Source organism: Dermacentor silvarum, chromosome 1 (assembly GCF_013339745.2).
Source record: "Dermacentor silvarum isolate Dsil-2018 chromosome 1, BIME_Dsil_1.4, whole genome shotgun sequence".
NCBI lineage: Eukaryota > Metazoa > Arthropoda > Arachnida > Ixodida > Ixodidae > Dermacentor > Dermacentor silvarum.
In genome coordinates, this window is record NC_051154.1 from 225187081 (window position 1) to 225207132 (window position 20052).

The 20052-nt window shown below is 43.2% G+C and overlaps 1 protein-coding gene across 11 annotated transcripts in view; it reads left to right on the top strand.

Moving 5' to 3' along the window:
• The window catches only part of LOC119436845 (protein PRRC2A), a 140981-nt gene that overhangs the window by 101402 nt on the left and 19527 nt on the right, over positions 1–20052 (top strand). For 8 of the 11 annotated variants that reach the window (XM_049660012.1, XM_049660011.1, XM_049660016.1 and 5 more), the window contains exons 19-22: positions 720–743; positions 10195–10305; positions 10475–10558; positions 18737–18922. In XM_049660012.1, the coding sequence (XP_049515969.1) occupies positions 720–743; positions 10195–10305; positions 10475–10558; positions 18737–18922 (405 nt within the window). The remainder of the gene's footprint in view (positions 1–719; positions 744–10194; positions 10306–10474; positions 10559–18736; positions 18923–20052) is intronic. The other 3 variants (XM_049660019.1, XM_049660018.1, XM_049660020.1) reach the window with 3 other exon arrangements.

Sequence of the window (20052 nt, forward strand, 5' to 3'; positions counted from 1 at the left end):
TCCAGCACAGTAACCAATATTGTAGTGTTTGAAATAATACGGTTACAAATAAAGGTAAAGGGGCCCCATCAAGCAATACAGATAATCAAATTCTTAGTTAACTGATAAGGTTTTGCATTTTCTGCTGTAGTTTCCAGAGCAGCATTCTAATTTTGCGAGCCAGCAAGAGTTCACATTAGGGCAAGCACACTATCTGCTACCACGCGAGGCTTTTGCCATTGGGATAGTCAATTGTAGCTGTACATAAATTTAATTTTCTGGCAACCAATGTTTACAAGTACATTTATGCCTGACTCTTCATGACGCTTCATTCAAACTCTTGCACAGTGCAGTGAACAGACCTTGATAGCACTTTTGTGTTGTTTTTTCCCCCAATATACTCATCTGATGGCCAGTTTTGACTCTGAACCTGTGCCTATTTTAACAAGACACTATCTTGTATAGCATGTGGAAGATGTGTGCTGATGCGTAAAGTTAAGCACATTAGTTTGCCCATCTTTGTGAGAAAAGCACAGTGATGGAGATAAAGCAGTGAATGTTGCAGAGAACAAAACTGTACAATATTTGCGCTCCCAGTCTTCTGAATATCATATGTATTGATATCCATGAGAGGCATTTGCTTTTTTTTTTCATGCTCAAAAATTTTAGGTAATTATTCTATTGCTTATGTAAGACAGTGTATTTACTGATTTATTTTTTCATTTTATTTATTATAACAGACGCGTGACCATGCTTACATTAAGGTATGTACAAAATCTTTCTTTACTGGGCGTGTGGTGTGCTTGCGTGCATGCATGTGCGAGTGTCCCACTGCTGTTTTAAAGGGGCCCTGAAATTCTTTAACTAATCATAGAATGGCTTTACTTAAAGGAAGTCGCGTCGTGAATCTCGTGCAGCAAATATTTTTCGAATCCTTCAACTGTAACTGTGGTTACAACACCGATACCAGACTTTCTCTTTTCGTCTCCACTAGTGCACTGAAAGCTACACAGCAGAGAAGCCAAGAGAGCAAAGCCCCGGTCAGAAGTTGATTGTCGTGACAGAAAAGAGCTCATCGCGGCACCCTGTGGTAGCAGCAGTAGACTACGCTACGCAGCACGCTGCTGCCGTCTCGGGCAGCAGCGTGCAGTTGACGCAGCCAGATGAAATTATTTTTCTGTATTTTTGTGATCGCCGACACTTTTTTTTTTTACTTATTTAACATACATTTAACACAAACTAGCCAATAGCATTGGTCGGCCAGCTGCTTTTGATGGGACGGCATTTCAAAAGCGAGGGCAAGCGTTTTTTGCTGTGCTCCCGGCTGTGTGCAATGTAGTAATATTTAGCTCACGTGTTCACAGCAGCCTCTACGACAGATCGGCCAGGTTTTCTTACTATGTTCAAAAAGCGTTTCAGAGCCCCTTTAAAGCTGTAGCATGGTTGTCGCTTAACGTCTTTCCATCGTCTGTCAAGGGGGGGAGGGGGGTGGGGGGAACGCAAACATTGTTGTTAATCGGCGAGTCAAAAAGCTTTCTAGACTTATTATTCACAGGTCTTTTGCTGCTAGTGGGTGTGATGCCACATTGTTGCAGCTTCATACAGCAAGCTTCTTGCATTTGCCTATATCAACTTAATCAGTAGTATTGAGCAGTCTTCCTTAAGGTAGGTCACCACCTTCGAGAAAAATTTTGTTACGGTCCGAAAGTTACAACTGCACTTTTGTTGTGTAAAGCTGAGTTATTTTGAATGTTTAAAATCAGAAAATTGCAGAAAATTAAAATTCTTTTTTTTTATAAAAATCAAAATGTGCCGAAATATGCATGTCGCGCCAACAGTCATAAATGAAAAATGGTCGATGCGATTCAAATGCGACTTGGCAGGTATGTAGTGAGGGCAACAGCCTGTGCATCTAAGCACCATCATCACCGTATCTCAAAGCTGAGGTGCGTTATCATAAAAAAAACTAAGATGATATCCGGCAGGGTTTTTTTTACGCAATTGGCCATAGTATAAAAAGTTACTGCTCGTTTACATTAATTCTGCTTTTGCCTGCTTTGCGTCTCCACCTGAGTTGCGCGCAGCCTTCCTCACACGGCAGCAGTCACTGGTCAGGCACGCCATCGTCGTGTAGTGGCCGGGTTTTTCATATTTCATAGAGTACACAGACTTTCTTCTTGAGTGGATAGCGCTAAATTCACGATGTTCAAAAAGTGTGCGAAAAAGCACACGCGACACAGACGCAAACGCCACGCGAACGCGCGCAAAGTACACCGAGTGTGCTGTATCGCCCCGTAGCCCTCTAGTGGAATTTTTTTAATGAACTCGGAGAATGACTTGCCTCCAAAGGCTTACGAAAGCTTAAGAATGAATTAAAGCATACTAAAATGACGTAATATGCATTCTGAGAGACATGACGAGGTAGCAGACACAGTGGTATCGGAAACCTTCAGTTTCCTGTTCGGACGCATCTAGGAGGGTTTGGAAAAATCGCCAGGACTTTTGAACCGCTTGAGCTATCAAAATAATTCTTTTTGCTAAATATTCTTGAATAGACAGGGAATCTAAAAATATTAATTTCAAAAAATCTTTTTTTTTTTTCAAAAAATCGGTTTTCGAAGGTGGTGACCTACCTTAAAGGTGTTAGGAAATGCACAGATTTCACACATGGAAATGCACAAATGCACATTTCTGCATTAGCTGAAGTGGTGCATCATTTGTCTAGGAATAGTGCATGTCAGGGCATGGTCCTTGAGTAGCTCGTTGCATGGGATAACATGACCCGTAAAAGAATTTAGAAAAGGCCATAATGTGCCATTTCAAGGTTTTTAGTGTCACCAGTGCACGTTCGTGAGATGAACAGTGTTTGAGATTAGCTTTCTGCACACTATTTTGAATAGTGTGCCTCCCTTATCTTGACCCAAAAACTTTGCGTCAAAAATGGCAACACGAATCGAAGTAGTGGCTTTAGGCTCTGCTGACATCAATTCTGAGTAGCTCCTCATGTTGAAGATATTGTGTAGGTAATCGTTTTATCTAATTTTAAATAAATGGCAGATTGAACTCAAATTCCTACTATTTTGAAGATTTGTTGATTCTGGTTGATTTGAGTGCTCATAGACCTTAAGAGGGAAGTTTCGGATAGAGTACGTCAGTCATTATCTGTAAATTATCCTGGCTGAGTATGAATTCTCAAAATTATTAGTGCGTAAGGTGACAGCACTTCTTTGGTCATATTTTATTTGTTATTCTAGCTTTGTTTTGTAGCATTAGTAGCGCTTCACTGGCAAAATGCAAACCACGAGCACGAAAATTTTATTCTGGTAGACTTGCTTCCTGTGCCCTAAATCCAGCATACGCTAGAAAGTTTTTTGTGATCCTGTAATTTTAGTCCCCTATTCTAAATCGTTATTACTCTTTCTCACAAAGATTAAATGCCTGTGTTTACAGGAGGCAATTGCAGTTTCAGTACGTTGGGGCATGCAACGGCATACATTGACATCTCTCACTTTGTCCTTGACCTTTTAACTGGCAGCTCAAGAATATTGTTGACCTTACAAAAACGTCTGCAGAAACTGTATACTAATCCAGATATTAGTCTGTTCTTTTAAGTTTACATTTATTTTTCTACCTGCTCAGCAGTGGTATTGACAAACATGTTGATCGTGAGCAGCGGCACATATTTTAGTGACAAGACCTGCAGGCTTCAACATTTTCTTGGGACAAGTAGTAGTCATGTTCTCGCCACTGCAAAATTTTTTCCTTTGTTTAAGCAAGCTCTTATTTGCGCAGTTTGAAGAAATACAGCAGCAACAAATTTTGGTCTTTCATATATCGCCAGTTATCCCCTCAAAGCGCTGTGTACACAATTGTGTATGACAGTATTAGTGCACCAACAGCATTGATGAAGTTATATTTAAAATGTGTCGCATACATCTTGAAACACTTCCGATTGTGCTGCAAGTTTGAATAACGTGTGCAAAATGTTTTATCAAAATTAGTGGGAAGATTGACGGCTGGGTGTTGTTGCTCGATCTCAGTATGTCATTGTATGTAGTGGGTTCACGTTTTTCATTGTTTTTCGCTATATTTTGCACCAGGCAAAATTTCACTTGTAATGTGCTCTTTATTGCTACACACAACCACTCTACTGATGTGAGGTACTATCAGGTGTGACAGGACGTTTGATGTGCCGCGTTTGTGCAGCAACATGCTTGTAATGCATGGAGATGCATGGTGATGCATGGAGACAATAAAGAAATTGTGCATGTGCTTCAGGCACATGATTGAATTTTTTATGCAGGAACAGAGAATTGCTTACTTCATAAAGTGATAATTATTTACTCACTAATATGACCCATCAGAAGATTGAGAAAGCACCATCCTACCAACTTGTGTTTCTCACAGTGGAGTGTTGAGTGCCCTGAATAAAAGTTGTGTAATTTTGACACATTTATAAATAGTTCATAATTCGTGCCTTTAAAGAATGTCCAATTCTGCCCAATTTTAGGTTACATTTGTAACTCGGGTTCTCGTTTGTAACCGGTTTCCAAGTGGGTCGTGCCACCGCAAGAAAAGGCGTCTGCTCTCCTTGCTTCTGTAGCGCGTGTAGGAGCGTGGCAAAAAATATGAACCTTCATAATTCCCACACATTATTGGAATAAAGTAGCATGCAAAAGACAAAAGATGCCCAAGAGCAAGCATGTCATACATGCCGCGAGTATGCAAGACTGACGTTAAGAAAAATAGTAAGTGTAGCTGTTTCATGCTCCTCGGCTGCTGTTTGAGTGCTTTACCTTCAATTTGACGTCTCGGAATTTTGAATTTTTGTAGGTAAAGTTGATTGTGCCTTTAATTGTGGTACTATCAAGCTACAATACTTGCACTCCCATGCATTGCCATTCTCTATATGTAGCTGCAGTAACAGAGCTTTGTTATATCTTTGACTAAATATGCCCGTGCATAAGGAGGTGTTTGCTTTCATACTTTTTTTTTTTCTACATGGACATTGACTATAGGGGGGACTCAAAATACAGCACAACATAAGCAAGCTTCTACCATATTTATCCAGGGCTGCTAATGTCTCGCGTGGAGTATGGGAGTATGTGGCAGGAAGTCGTGAGCACCATCTAACCATTTTTCCACTGTAAGTTGAGAATACATAGTCGCCCATTCACATTTTTTCGTTCCCAGTGCTATTATTACACAGTTCTGTCATGTTTTCTAAGACCGAAACACCTGTGCATCAGTTATGACAACACGTAACAACCAAACTTTTGTGACATAGCATGCTACCACAGCACTGTGGAATTGGTGCTCAAGATTAGTAATATGAGACTGGTGGCCAATCATAGTAATTTGTATTAACTTGGAGCAGTTTGGAGTATTCAGTATCCTTCCTAGTGGCAAGTGCTGGTTACTTTGTATCACTTAGAGCCAAGTGGCTGACACAAATGAGTGTATGCCCTTTAGTAGTATACCGTAGTGGTTATTATTAGCCCTCTTATCCTTTTTCTGAAAAAAGAATTTTAAACAATGAGGTGTCCTTCACTGAGATCAAGTCTGGGGTGCTTAGGCAGTATGGTATAACGAATTAAGGTTTTTTGCTGATTTTGTTTCTTGCACTGATAAAACCACTGCATCTAAAATGTAAACCTCTAACAGAGTGCAAACACAAAAAATAAAAGCTGGGCTTAACCACATTCCAATGTTCATTTTAAGTAAATGAGAGTACCTGCCTGTTAGAAATCTGTTTTGACAATTCACTCTAAATGCTGATTCACATCTGTTCAGCTAGCTGCGACTTCTACCAATCCCCCCTGTGTAGGCCTACAAGCTCTTCGGAATTTCTCAAAAACAGCTGTAATTGTCATTTTGTATGAGAAAACGACCTCCTACATCATTTGCTGTTTGAGTAGCTCAGAAATGTGATCATTCGTTAGTTTGGTATAAGGCAATAGACTGGCTTAATGGGTGCACATTTTTTTTTTTTTTTATGGTGGTCCCTTCCAGCTGGCAAAATGTGCAGAACTTCCTCTTTTGCAAAGGTTTGCTTCCGAGGAGGAGTTTGTCGTATGTCACTGCGTTTCAATATCGTTCCGATAGATGTCCCCAAGTTAAATGGCTTTTGGGGAGCCCATTTCTGCGAGTTTTGTCCTCACCTGACATCTAGAAACTGGTTGCTGCCCAGCATTTTATTAGGTTGCTAGGTCAGGATAATGCCAGGTCTCCTAATGCTTCTGTTGCTATGTGCCTCTTCATGCTTCTTTTGCATCTCAACCCTGCCAGTATTGTCTGTGTGTGCGTCATGACTGTACAGTGCTTATTGGCTGCCTCATACCTGTGCACTCTGCCGGGGTACTACTTAACAAAAGTGTGAAGCGAAAAGGTGTTACTCATTCTTTGCTTTGTCTTATTGATTTCTAATGGTGTCACAAATCTACTAATGCCGGTTACTTATGTTTGTACCATTTGCATAGTCTATTAAACATACTTGTATTTTCAAGTTTTTGTAAACTACTTGTGTTGAGAATGTGCTGGTAGCTTTCAGGGTGGCATAGCCAAGTCGAGCAACCTTCAAGCCTTTTGCTGTGTTTCTCGAGACAATTTTACAAAAATTGTTTTAAATGAAATGAAATGGTGGGGCTGCCATTAGTTTGTGTATGCAAAATAGATGGCTGCCTGCATTGGCTGACCTGTCTACAGAACTTGTGGGTGCAATCGTTGGAATTATTGCTGAGAACCTCATGGATAAGGCTAGTCAAGCTGCTGTGAATGTGGCTTTCATTCCTATCCCTACTACTTATGTACAGCTGTATGCACAATTTGGCCTTATTTAAACTCTACCACCATAAGATCAGGAAAATTTGTCAGCCTTGGCTATAGATTATTATATCATGGGCTCTGCACTCAATAAAAAGAGCGTCTGTGTGGGTGTTTGCTCTAGTTTCCTGCTGTCTGTTATTACATTTTGTCTGTTACAAATCGTCTGCGGTTGTGGTTGTGAAAATCTGTACTCTGCGGCAGCTGCGACGAAGTTGTCTTGCTAGAAGTTGAAGAAACTGCATCTGACTAGCTGCAAGTGCAGGAGCAGATGTTACGTGCGAGTAGGGTCCCTCGTCTTTGGGTAAAACCCAATATGTCCCGCTTCTTGCACCGTGAGCCAATATAATGGAAACCGGGTTGCCTAGCTTTTTCCTGGCGTTTGGCCTTTTGTAAATCATAGTAAATGTACCTGTTGCAAAACTAATAAACACTGCCCACCTTTGGAGAGCAAATAGCCAAGTAAATAATATAGGAATACAGCACATGCCTCGTTTTCACTTGGCACTAAAGCCAGAACCAGCATATACGATTATGTTTAGCACCAGCTAGCGTTAAATAAATGAAAGCCAGCTTTTTTTAGTAGCTGCATTTACATGAATATGACTATGTAAACGGTGGTAATGCACCAGGAAGCATATTAATGCAACCCTGACGTTTTGCGTTGCGGACGAAAGTTGGCGACATTTACGTTGCATTCAAAGAAGGCTGGTTGTTCAGTGTAGTTGTAACACAACTGATAGTTGTGTGTCGTAGGTATTCATGGTGAAATTTGTAACGCGCACAATAGACAAGGACTCGCTGAAGGTCCTCGTGTGAAGCGCTCGTGTGTCTACCTTTACTGTGTCCTTGTCTGTTGTGCGTGCTACAAATTTCACCATGAGTAGTTCATATTCAATTTTTTTGTACCAAGTGTATACTGGAGAACCCCGTTGATAAGTTTTATACGGGGCCGTAAAAAAAAAAACAAAAAACCTTAAGAGCCGAGGGACACGAAAAATTGAAAAATTATAGTGCTGAACTGCACGCAATATTTGAATTCTTGCATTAAAAATAAAAGTTGCAGTTTCGCCCGAAAGCAGAAGCATCGTTTGCGATAGCAAATTAGTATGCAGCTATACAAAGTAAGGATAGTAGTTTTATTGACCGTATGCGTATGAACTTGTTAAACAAACATTCGCTTATTAATTATATTAACAAGCATTTTGTCGGCGCGCACAGGCAAACTTGAACACAACTCACTCGATGAGCGCGGACACTCGCTATCAAAACACTGGCGTAAAGAAGCGCCGCAGCAGCAGCGAGCGATGTGACCTTCTTGCTGTCTATCGCTTTAACGCGAACTGAGTGCCTAGAACACTGCAAGCACAAAGATACGAGCCGCTGACGCACCTACACTGCCTAGACTCTGCCCCCAATGCAGATCCCATTCAAGATACGGCCCGCACGCGGTGGCGCAATACTCAGTAGAAGGCGTATAACGCCGCGCAGGCGCACACTTTTTCCACATCGCAGATTGCTTTCAAGATATGGCGGCCGCCGCCGGAGTAAACCCCCCATCCCCCTCGTGTCTCGCGAGCGACGGAAGAGTGCTTCTGCTTGAGCCGTAATTAAGATGGAGTCATGGAGTCGTCAGCAGACCCTCGCATACTTTCGCTCACACATGCAGCATACGGCGCGCGGCGGCGGCGGCGGCGGCGGCGGCGTTATCGCCCTTGGAATTTATACGCATAGCTGCCAAAACCAATTTCTTCACCATCTTTAGATAGTAGATAGTAAATACGGATATCAAAGGCAGTGCTTTTGCTGGCAGAAACCGAAAATAAGTCATAGGTGTCACCCCCCCCCCCCCCCCCCCGCACTTTTGGCGGCCGATCCCATCCTCAAGCCTTCAAGCCAAGCAACATGAAAATTCAGCATGGCTGCTGGGGCCGGCGCTGGGTGGCAGTGCGCAACCGCCCCACAGTTGCGAAACAGCGGGGTTACTAATTCATTTGGTCCTATGGGAGCTATGTCGGGACCGGCCGAAAACGATGTAACTGCAGGGTTCTACTGTATATTGCAAACCTATAATAAATGCTCAACAGGTTCCCCCCTCACTGGATGTGCACAGAAATGTGCCCAATGCAAATGTTCCCCAAGCATTACACCTCGAAGTTTGCCTGTGTGAACAACTTTGTTCTTTTTTTCGTTTGTTAAAAAATTGCAGAGAGCAAAGTAAAAAAGGAATCGCCAAAAAACTATTGTTTTTGGGAATGTGGTTTCTTTTAAATGTACATGTAATGCCTGACAAGAAAGATTTGTAGAGATGAGTTCGCTGTGCGATTTGCTAGCAGCTCTTTACCGTTACATGTTCCTGTGAAGTTTGGTTGTTTGAATAGCACATTTGCTTCTTAAAGGTGACCATTGCTTGTGTTACTCTTTCGTAAACCTGACAGGAAAATATGAGAACTTTGGGCGGCCAGACAACAAAGCCCCTGGATATCTCGCCAATTCTACTCTTTAAAAATAACAACAATATGTACCCCCCTAATTTAACAAAAACCTAAAACCTGAAAACGAAGGACCCTACATATGAGCTGTAAGCAAGAGTGTGCATTTGCATTAAAACATGAAATAAACTTCTCAGTTGGGTCACTGGCATGGTGCCAGTTGTTAGAGCTTTCAAAACATCACAGCATGTGTAACAAGCCTAACTATTCTCTACACGCTATCACAGCCCCCCCCCTCCCTTGTGTTTTAGTAACCGGCTGTTTCTATTCTACTGGTGCTGGAGCGGAGCACAACTATACTCCTCCGTTTCATACATCAGGTGCAACACTGTGGAGGCTAGAGATACTTTTTGCAGTGGCTGCGGTCGCATGTTCTTCAGATAAGCTCAATTCTGAATGAAAAAAAAACGCAATTTACCAGTAGAAACAAGCAAACCATGTACTCTTGCGGCTGCTAACACGTTGTTTTAGATCAATTTGCCTTTGGTTGTTTTATTTGCAACCCGACACGGCAGCCTCACGTGCTGTTCACGCACAGCGAAGCATAAACTGAGCGCGTGGAATGATAAATTTTGGTGACCGTACTTCTAGCATAGCTTCCGCAGCGTTGCACCTGATGTGTGAAACTGAGTATAGTGTCAGGAGGGCAGTAAGAGTAGACTGGTCAATTGTATTACTAGTAAAACTTGAAGGTTTCTGACTTTCTGTTCAGCGTGTTATGTTATGTTCATATTTATTAGCTAAAAGCACTCGCCTAAACCTTTCATCACAAGAATCACCTGGCTCTGCCTTGTGAACAGTTAGATTATACAAGTCTGCAGAGCTGCTTAAAGAAAGTGCTACATGTTCATTTTTTTTTAAAGTCCATTGGTAGACAAGTGCGTCTTTGTTTTGCTTTTAGGCTGTGGGCGTGGACTCCGGCAAGCCTATGGGCACTGTCATATTTGAAAACAAAAACTTCAAAGCAGAAAACGCAGCTCTGGACAAGTTCGAGTCGCAAACCAAGTCACAGGTAGTGCAGCCATTCTGTTTTTGTTTCTCATTATAGGATTACTGCTACTGATCAGCGTATGATTTTGAACATTGATGGTGACAAAACTGCATAGGAGTTAATAGCACCTTTCACCGTTTGAATATTGTGTGCTTCTATAAGTCAGCAGCTTGATGCCTTCTTTGCGCAGGAACCAGGCAGTTCAAATGCTCCCATGCTGGCACCAGTTGCTTCAAAGGCACCAAACGACACTGTTGAGCCTAGCAAATGCAAGGTGTGTGCAGCTTTTGAGATGCAAAGTTCTCTAGTCACGATGGAGAAATGTGCCATTCTATCTTTACACATTCGTTTCGGATGTCGTATTTTGTGGACTGTGGAACATCGTCGGATGGAAGCTTGATGTAACAGTTGTACGTACTTGGAGTTTGATGAAAGTTCACAATTGAAGTTTTATGAAATAGTACTTTCAGTGTTTAACATGGAAAATACAGTAGAGTGGTATCTCTCTGTAACAGATGACATATGATTGCAGAAAATTATTTTTGAAAATTTCGAAATTGGCATTTAACACCTAATTTGACAGTCTTGTACCTCTGCCAGTTGTACATCAGTATATCATATATGCAAATACGGTTGAACTGCACAACTAGGCATCGGTGGGGAAAACAAAGTTAGCTTCCGCGAGAATTTTGCCTCTGCAAAATGAGACGGCACAGACAGGGAGGGGAATGCATTGAATCACTAATGTTTACTGCCAATTTCCTTAGCTTACTTTGGCAAGTCTTGCTTGGGGCTATTCAGTGCCCTATTGTCAACAGCAGAAAGTAGTGTGCCTCATGTGTCGGTCAGCGATTGCAGCACTGCCATGCAGCAGTATTCTGTTGCTTTCGGAGATAGGATCACTTTGATGAGATTTCGCATAACTCTGCATCGGACACAGAGCAACAACGTTCCAACCCCATTGTCAACAGCAGAAAGTGGTGTGCCCCATGTGTCGGTCAGCGATTGCAGCACTGCAATACAGCAGTATTCTGTTGCTTTCGGAGATACGATCACTTTCGTGAGATTTCGCATAACTCTGCATCGGACACAGAGAAACAGTGTTTCACGCTGTGTCTGTACACAGCAATTACGCAAATGTACATCCATCAACGCCGTAAATGCACACAATGCCCGTTCAGTGTTGGCTGGTACCAAAACCAGTGTTCTTGGAAGTAAGGGATGCTTATTTTTGGACAATCGCTTAATCGTGGCCGGAGACATGGCAGCCCACGCTGTGGCCACCATCACAAGGTAGAATTTTGTTGTCGTGAGAATTTCAGTACCACAGGTTTTTGGACTGTACAACCGTCAATTTAGCCTGGTCGAGTGCGAACATATTGACTTACGAGCTGCCCACAACGGCTTGGTGCCAGCCACTCTGCTGGCAGCCATGCTTAGGCCGCTTTGTCAGGAGCTGGCATCTAAAGTTAGTCTCTTGTCAGTTTACATGGCAGCGACCACAGAGGTAGAATAGGAGAGGTGGCCAAGCAATGGTGCTCCGTCTATTCTCAAAGTATTGCTCTATTGCTCTCGAGTTGCCGCCGCCTATCACAAGGTAGTCTGGGTAGTCCAGGCCCATTCCCACTGTGTGCGAAATAAGTAGTCATGAGTGTCGCACGCAGTCAAACTATGGTTACACCTCGGCCGTTTGAGAAAGGGCTTCATGTCATAGTGAGTGCCGCACATGAGAGATGCTCAATGTCTCTGAATAGTTTCTGTCCATTAAAACAGACTGCTAGCGCTGCATTTGCGCATGCAGCGTGACTACAGATCGTGACGCTACCGCTACACCAGTTGCGATGAACTGCGCCAAGGGGTGAACTCTGCTACATCCTGCTACATTTCAACAAAATATGAGAAATGTGTGCAGATAGGGTTGCTCGGGCTTTTTATAGTCCTCAAGCGCCGTTTCTCCGCATGATAAAAAGCGACATGGTGTGCATGAACCAGCAGCTGTTTTAGCTTCACGGTGGACCGAGTCGAGCCTTTACTGTTGAACCTGGATTTTACCACGAGCATTGTGCCGAGCCAGACCTTGCACTCCTCTCCTGTATGACCAATGTAAACGGTGACCGAAGTTTCGGACACTGTATCAATTTTTCAATAATGACGCGCACCATAAACTATTTTTTTCTTATTCAATTGATCGCCTATCTCTCGCTTTAGTTGGCAAGGCGAGTTCACAACTTTAAATATGAAGTATGGCCGGTACTAAGTTTTTGGTAGACTCTGCAACGAACAGCAACTTTCGCCGTTGGATACTGACGAAGTGCCGCTAGCTGCATCGTATGGCCGTGACAAAACTTTGCTACCAGCCGACGAGATGGCGGGCAGAAGGTCGTTGTGGCTAGGTGGCCTCCCAATATATCAGGGTGTCCCAGCTAAAAGCCAATGTTTTAGAAACGAAGGAGTGTGCTAGGAGGCTCAAACCAACTCAGTGGTGTTGACGATCGTGTGTCCTAGTCTACGGTATTTGCTGACTAGGTTATTATCTGCGGTATTGTTTTTGTATTTCGCGGGCTTTCTTTAAAGACAATTACAAGATGCTCCATCAATGGTACTAAGTTGCAGACACTTCAGTTGGCCATTTTTAAATGTGATCTACAACTTTCGTATTGGCACTTTCTTGGTGAAGCCAATATTTAAAAAGTTAGGCAATTACTTTATATGAAATAGTTGACTTCGCAAAACGAAAAAAATACCGCAGAGTAGGAAAGCGATCCTCAACACCACTGAATTGGTTTGAGCCTCCTAGCACACTCCGTCGTTTTTAAAACATTGGCTACTTGCTGGTACACCCTGTATATACGAGGTGTGACAAAAAAAAGACTGGTCCAATAAATTATTGTACTTACAGAATCAGTTCTCCGTGATATTATCACCTTCAAAGTAGTCCCCTTCAGCATTCACACACTTCTGCATTTGATGCTGCCATTGCTGTTAACAGTTCTGGAACGAGGTTTTTGGAAGGCCCTTCTGGAGATTCTTCATTTTTGCCTGAACATTTTCAACTGAGGTCAAATGGGTTCCCTCTTTAGGCTAGATTTAACTTTAGGAAATAAAAATGGTCACATGGAGCCAAATCAGGTGAATGAAGATGCCCCATCACAGTAATGTTTTTGCTGGTCAGAAACTGCTTGACAGATAGGGCCGTGTCAGCGGGTGCATTGTCCTTGTGCAACAGCCATCCATCACTCCACAACCGTGGCCTTTATTTCCCAAATTTTTTTCACAATGTATTTTTTAGTACTTCAATGTAGTAGTGTTGATTAACTGTCTGACCACTGGGAACCCACTCAATCATTACAATTCCATTAATGTCAAAGAAGACAATCAACATTGCCTTGAATTTTGATTTGCCATGTGTGCTTTTTTTGGGTGATCCTGGAGACTTCACTGCATCTACTGGCGCTTACTTTCTGGGCCATAGGTAAAAATCCATGTCTCATCACATGTTACAACAGATTCCAACAAATTTGCCTCGTTTGCAATGCGTTCTAACATGTCCACACACACACGTCTTTACGGCACTGTTTTTGGTCATCGGACAGAACTTTTGGAACAACCTTCGCACAAATCTTCCTTATGTGTTATTCGTCAGTTAAAATGCGTCGAACAGCTTCCATATCTAAGTTAACCAACCATTGCACGAACGCTTCTTCACATCACGAACTTTGGCAATGTTTTTGGTCTGTAATCACTGATCTTGGGCGCCAAGCACGTTCAACTTCCACACTGTCCCTTCCCCCTGAAAACCGCTTGTGCCATTCAAGCACATGTGCACAAGACAGTTTCATCTCCATAAGCCACGGTTAACATTTGAAAGGTTTCCATGACTGATTTCTTAAGTTTCACAAGAAACTTGATGTTGATTTGCTGTTCGGTGTTACATGACATTTTTCCAGCAGAATGCAGTTGCACGTGTTCACTCAATGACGCAGCACTCCCAACTGGCCTGATCGGTTAAATCGAAACTGGCCGTATGAATCTAATATCAATGGTGTTTGCATTGACTTTCTGAACCAGTTACTGCTTTCACATGGCTTGCCCATTGTAAAAGTTCCATGTAATTGTTTGCAATCACTTTCATAAACTTGTTCCGAAAGTCCCATTTTACTGCTGCAAAATGCATTTGTGGCTGCTCCAAAAGCTGCTCAGAAATGGCATAGGCTTGTAGCATAGCTCAAATACTGCTTAATAACCATTGTTTATCAATGAAAGCTGCTTTCGTTCGATGAATGTGCCATTTGCTGGAGCATTCAACCAGCCAATGGCTTTTCCTGTCAAATTGCATCATTGGACAATGCATGTGGCACCTCGTAGCGTGCAGAAATGCATTCAGGGGCAATGCCTGATGTCGAGCAGGTATTTAATGCATTTTACTCGCACGCAACCAAAAATAAAAGCATAATCTGTGCGACCATGCTCTCATATTAGAAGAAAATGCTGCCGTGAAGGTACCAATGCATGTTTTAAAAATGCATCGGGTGCCAAAAGTTAGGTCATTTGTTTCACGTAATTGTACAATCTAAATACATTTTTTAAAGTGTGATAATAGGTGGCATTCGATTGTAATGCGAGTTTTTTCCCCCAGATTTTTGCTACCTTAAGTCGATCCTCACGTTGCAATCGAATACTGAAATTCAAGTTGTCTAAAAAGTGCAATGATGCACCCGATTCTAATCAATGAGTTAAATGTTCGAGTGAAAGTGCGCGATGGATGCGCAACTTCGACTGTCTTCCGTCGTTCGAAATGTCGTGGGGGGATGGGAGCGGAGGCAGCGTTTAGCTGTGGCACCAAATGCGTATCTTGCGACCAGGAGCAAGTGGTAACTGGGGACGCGAGAGGAGGAAAGCCGCAAGGCAGCGCAGGGAGGGAGGGGGCTCCGCTTCTACTCTGCCACCAACTGCGTACTTAGCACGGCTGCGGGCTGTCGCTCGCACCATATCTTGAAAGCGATCTCCACACTGCTCTTACCTTTTACGCGCTGTGCTTTCACCTGCTCAGTTTCCGTTCAAGCGATAGACCGCATGAACCTGCGTTCGCGGCTGCTGGTGCGCTTGCTCACGCTAGTGTTTTGACAGCGATTGTGCACAGTCATCGAGTGTGATCTACTCATGTTTGCTTGTGCACTCTGACACCATGCGTGTTAATTCAGTTAGTAAGCGAATGTGTCCCAAGTTTATACAGCCGATAAAACTGTCCTTACTCCGTATAGCTCAGTACTAATTTGCTATCGCAATTGATGCTTCGCTCTCGGGCGAAACTGCGACTTTTTCATGCATCTGGTGTTCTCACGTCAAGTCCAACCTCCATGGAGTGAATTTTCGTGACGAATTTTACGCAACGAAAAAACCAGCGCGAAGCGCCGCAGCATATTCGTCGCACCCCACTCCATGCAACCAAGAGCGGGCGATCGCCGCTGACCGTGTGATCGACGAAGCCCACAAGGAGTCATTGTGGCCAGACGAGATAGGGCGACAGTTGGCGAAGGAAAACTGAAGGTAAAAATGCGCCTTAACCAATGTTTTTTTTTTTTTTACACGTAAAATAAGGCAACTGTCCTGAAAACTTTCGTAGAGAAGTGTTCACTGTTAGACGAAACCTATTTAGGCTGCGTTTATAAAGTTTATGATTTTTTTTTATAAGAGAATGTCGGTATTTAGATGATGCTAACCCTCGTTTGTGACCCTGTGTGTGTTTACTGTTTACTGATAGCTTCGTTAGTGCTTAGCTTAGTTTTTCTACCGTCTGCTTTCGCCTTCGTGCCTGCCCTGCAATCGAGAAAAGACTGAATGCTACTTATGTGACGATGGTCATGGCAATCGCCCGTCGAAACAGTCTTCTGCTGAAAGTCTTTTTTAACAGCTTTTTTTTTTAAAAGGAAGCAAGAGAAGGAGCGAGGCATCAATAGCGGTCATAGCCGACACTGCAACAATTGTACACAACAGACTACTCCAGAGGAAAGAATTCCGGCAAATTCGGCACACACCACTTGATGGTCACCCCTGTCGTCGCGCCGTAATTTTTGCCACGTGGAAGAGATTTCGCCCCCCCCCCCCCTTTCCCCCCATCCCCACACATTCGCAAGGTGACACACAGGTGGTGCAGATTTGGCTATTGTCGTTCCGCTGCGTAGCGAGAGCAGTGCAAAGGGTATACAAAAAGCGCACATCGAAATGGGGGCTCCTTACGTGGCTTGCGAGAAGGCACTCTTTTGTCTCTTAAAGTAGCGAGCCGCCCATATGCCGCACCTACGCGATGCTTCAGCTATCGTTTTTCTCGGATATGCCAGTGATCTACACGCTGCATACGTTTCTCCAAAACACAGCGGTACGTACGGTGTCATGTTGCGGGTATGCATAGGCAGAGCATCATCGGGAAGCGAAGCCTCTAACTACTAGAGTAAACAAAACAAGCAGTGGCCACATATTATTTACTAGGAACATTGAGGCAGAACAACAAAAAGGTAGTCCAAAAAGGAGGAGAAACGGCGCTGGCAACAAGCATCTGAAGCGAAGGAAGGAAATAGCCCAACAGTAACCAAGCGTCAACAACCAAAACTCCCGCCGACGTGCGACCAACAGAAGCCAACTTCTGCGCTGTGGTCCGATTGGTCCACGCAGTCACCCCTCGCGTTACAATCGCAGTCGCGTTTCAATCGAGTAAATACGGTAATTCAATGCGTTCAGTAGAAGCGGAGTTATTGGCAATCACTGATCGCCTTTGATCTTTCGCGGTACTCCCACACCATTAATGTCATGCACTTGCATCGCTTTGCTGTGCTACAGTGTACTAGATAGCTACGCAGGGCTGTGTTTTCTCAGACTGAGTTGTATGAGTAGCACATTTCCTTTTGCACTTCACGTATATAATGGTGGTCCGTGAAACTCACTCCCGCAAAATAGCGGTGTGCAAAAATATTCATACTCGATTCAAAAATTGATATTCGAAAGCGTTCAAATATTCGGTTGGATACGAATATGTGAATCAAATCGAATATATTGCTGGCTGTGTGGGAGCAAATGCAGTTCTTAGCATTTGTTTTTATCTAATCTAAGAATATTGGGGCAATATTGTGCTGAATTGTGTGATAATTTCGTGCTGCTCTCAAAATTTCTTCTGTAACGCACACTTAGCCACGAAATGTCTAAACTTTGCGGGAAAGACAGCCTCTTAGTAGCAAGGGGCACGGGTTTGCGAAGGACAGCAAGTACGCACTTTTTTGCAGTGACACCCCCAGTTCTCAGCTTATTGCTTGACAGCAAGTGCGAAGAGTGACTGGCACAGGTTCAAATGCCTCCAAGTTTACAGAGATTAGGGGCGCAATCTTGTACGCGTTCCAAAATGGAACGGAGGCAGTCCGTTCCATTTTGGAACGCGTACAAGATCGCGCCCCTGATGCGGTATATAATATGGCATAGGCTGGCAAGGACAGCTAGTAGGAATTGCTAAATTTTCCAAGTTAACATGAGCCAAATACACCATTGCTTAGTATAATGGCTTACTTAACCCAACTTGCTTATACATGCATGTGCATATCATTATTTGATATTCGATTCAATATGCGAAGCTTAAGTATTCGTATTCTATTCATATTCGTATTCTATTCATATTCGAAAATTTGTTCACACACCCCTAAAAAAATGTTTATTTTCAATAAACTTTTTTTCAAGCCTCGACTCATTCCCTGCTTTGGGACCTGCTCCCAGAGCTGCGGCAGCAATCAGCACAAGATAATAAAAAAAATAAAAAGCGTCGCAATGTTCGTTGCGAATTTTTTGTCTAAAAGAAAATCAATCGGCACCAATAAGCAGTGTGGCAAAAGTTTCATTCCTGCACGGGTGGGCGTGGCTGAGCGTAAGCAGAAAATAGTGTGCTTCGTTCCGAAGTGTGTAATTCTTGTTGAAATTTGAAACTCGGGTTTTCGCTTAGTTCAGCCTGGTTAGCAATTAGCATCAATAAGTATGCACGGTTACAGCAGGAAGAAGTACGCTGATCCAAATATGCTTCTTGATTTATGTCAGCTATTGACCAATCGCATCACTGGGAATCTGCGCGCTGACGTCAAGGGGCAACAATTGGTAGCCCTGTGAGGAGAAAGGCATCTGTTAAAGAAAGTGTTTCTGAAAATGGCGACTTTTGTGCACCTCTTTTCAGTCTACGCACCGCATGCAAGCGCAAAATTTGGCTGCGATGCTCACAGCAGCGTATGCTATCTGTCGAAATGTTTTTTTTTGTTCCCCCATCGAGCCCGAGGTGTCGTTCAGGGCCCCTTAAAAATTTACTGGTTGCACAGAATGTCGTGCACTGCAAACTCTTTATTGCAGTTGTTGATAATATGCATGTTGTGTAAATATTGAATGAGTGTATTAGTAGTCTCTAAGTTGCTCCCCTTCTTTTATGCAGGGAGAAGACAGTGGAGACATGAAGCTGGACTTCACATTTGACCCTGAATTGGCCCCGTTTGGTGATGACAAGCAGGCCAAGCACATAGCCATCACACGTTCCCTGTCCAGTGAAATCACTTCTGCCAACTCTCCCATTTCACCTTCTACGGATGATCTGAATCTGAAAATTGCATCTGTAAAGAAGGTAATAACCTGCTGCGTGTAGTTGTGAAGTGAATGTGCATGCCTTTTCAAGAGTATCTGCGGGCTGAATTTTGCGACGAGTTCACTTTTTGTTTTTTTCTGATTACCGATTCTGTCAAGAATGGCAGTGTCCAAGCCTATGATAAAGGGTGATATGAATAGATTGTTCTAAAACGTAGCCATTGGTCACATGCTACCAGAGCTGCTGCTGGGTCTGACATATAGTGGTACTTCAGGGAAGCTCAACATTTTGGATTTCACAGAGCTAAAAAAGCTCAATTATTCAAATATCATTGTTCACTTTATTTAGTGAAAAAAGCTCTCACTGCTGTGAAAATCTTGCAACTTCCTTCGCAGTGCAGCAGTGGTAGTGGTGCGACACACAGTAGAACCTTTATACATTATGGGGAAAGAACACATGAAACGTACTAAGGTCCCTAAAAAATTGGGAAGGCTCAACTGTGGTTGACATATGGATAATGCAAGCAAGCTGTTGTGTGAATCATTGCAGCATGACACATATTTTTTTTTCTTTTTTTTTTTTTTTTGCTTCGGCAAGCTAATGGTTGCACTACTCGAACTCTGCCTGGATCGGCAGCTTCTTGGGTGGGGCATTTTGGCGGGAAGTTTTGACAAGCCCACGCAGGCAGAATCATTGTAGCATTAGAAGCTGACCTCAAGCTTGTGGGGCCCCCGAGCGACCTGAGACATGCGCTGTCGTTTTAAGGTGGCAATAGGAAACAAACTTAATTGAGCTGGTGGGTAACACTGTAATACAATGCCACCAGAGTGAAACATGGATGGATGGATGGATGAGGCTGAACCCTTTAAACCGGGCGGTGGCATACGCCACCTAGCCATGACTATTGACATATTTTGTACTTTGTGGTGGGTGAAATTTCACCCCTGCCTTGATTTTATCCACCAATCAGATAACCTCTGTTTGGTTATTTCTACCCGCTTAAAGTCTATTTTGCCTTCACTGTCCCTAAACCCCAATGCTTTGAAAAAATTAGCCCCGTTGCTTTGCACTGTAGGGTTAAGCCCTTTACAGAAAAGTATGAGGTGTTCAGCCGTTTCCTCTTCTTCTTCACACGCACAGCACAACGTGTCTATACCTTGGTACTTGAC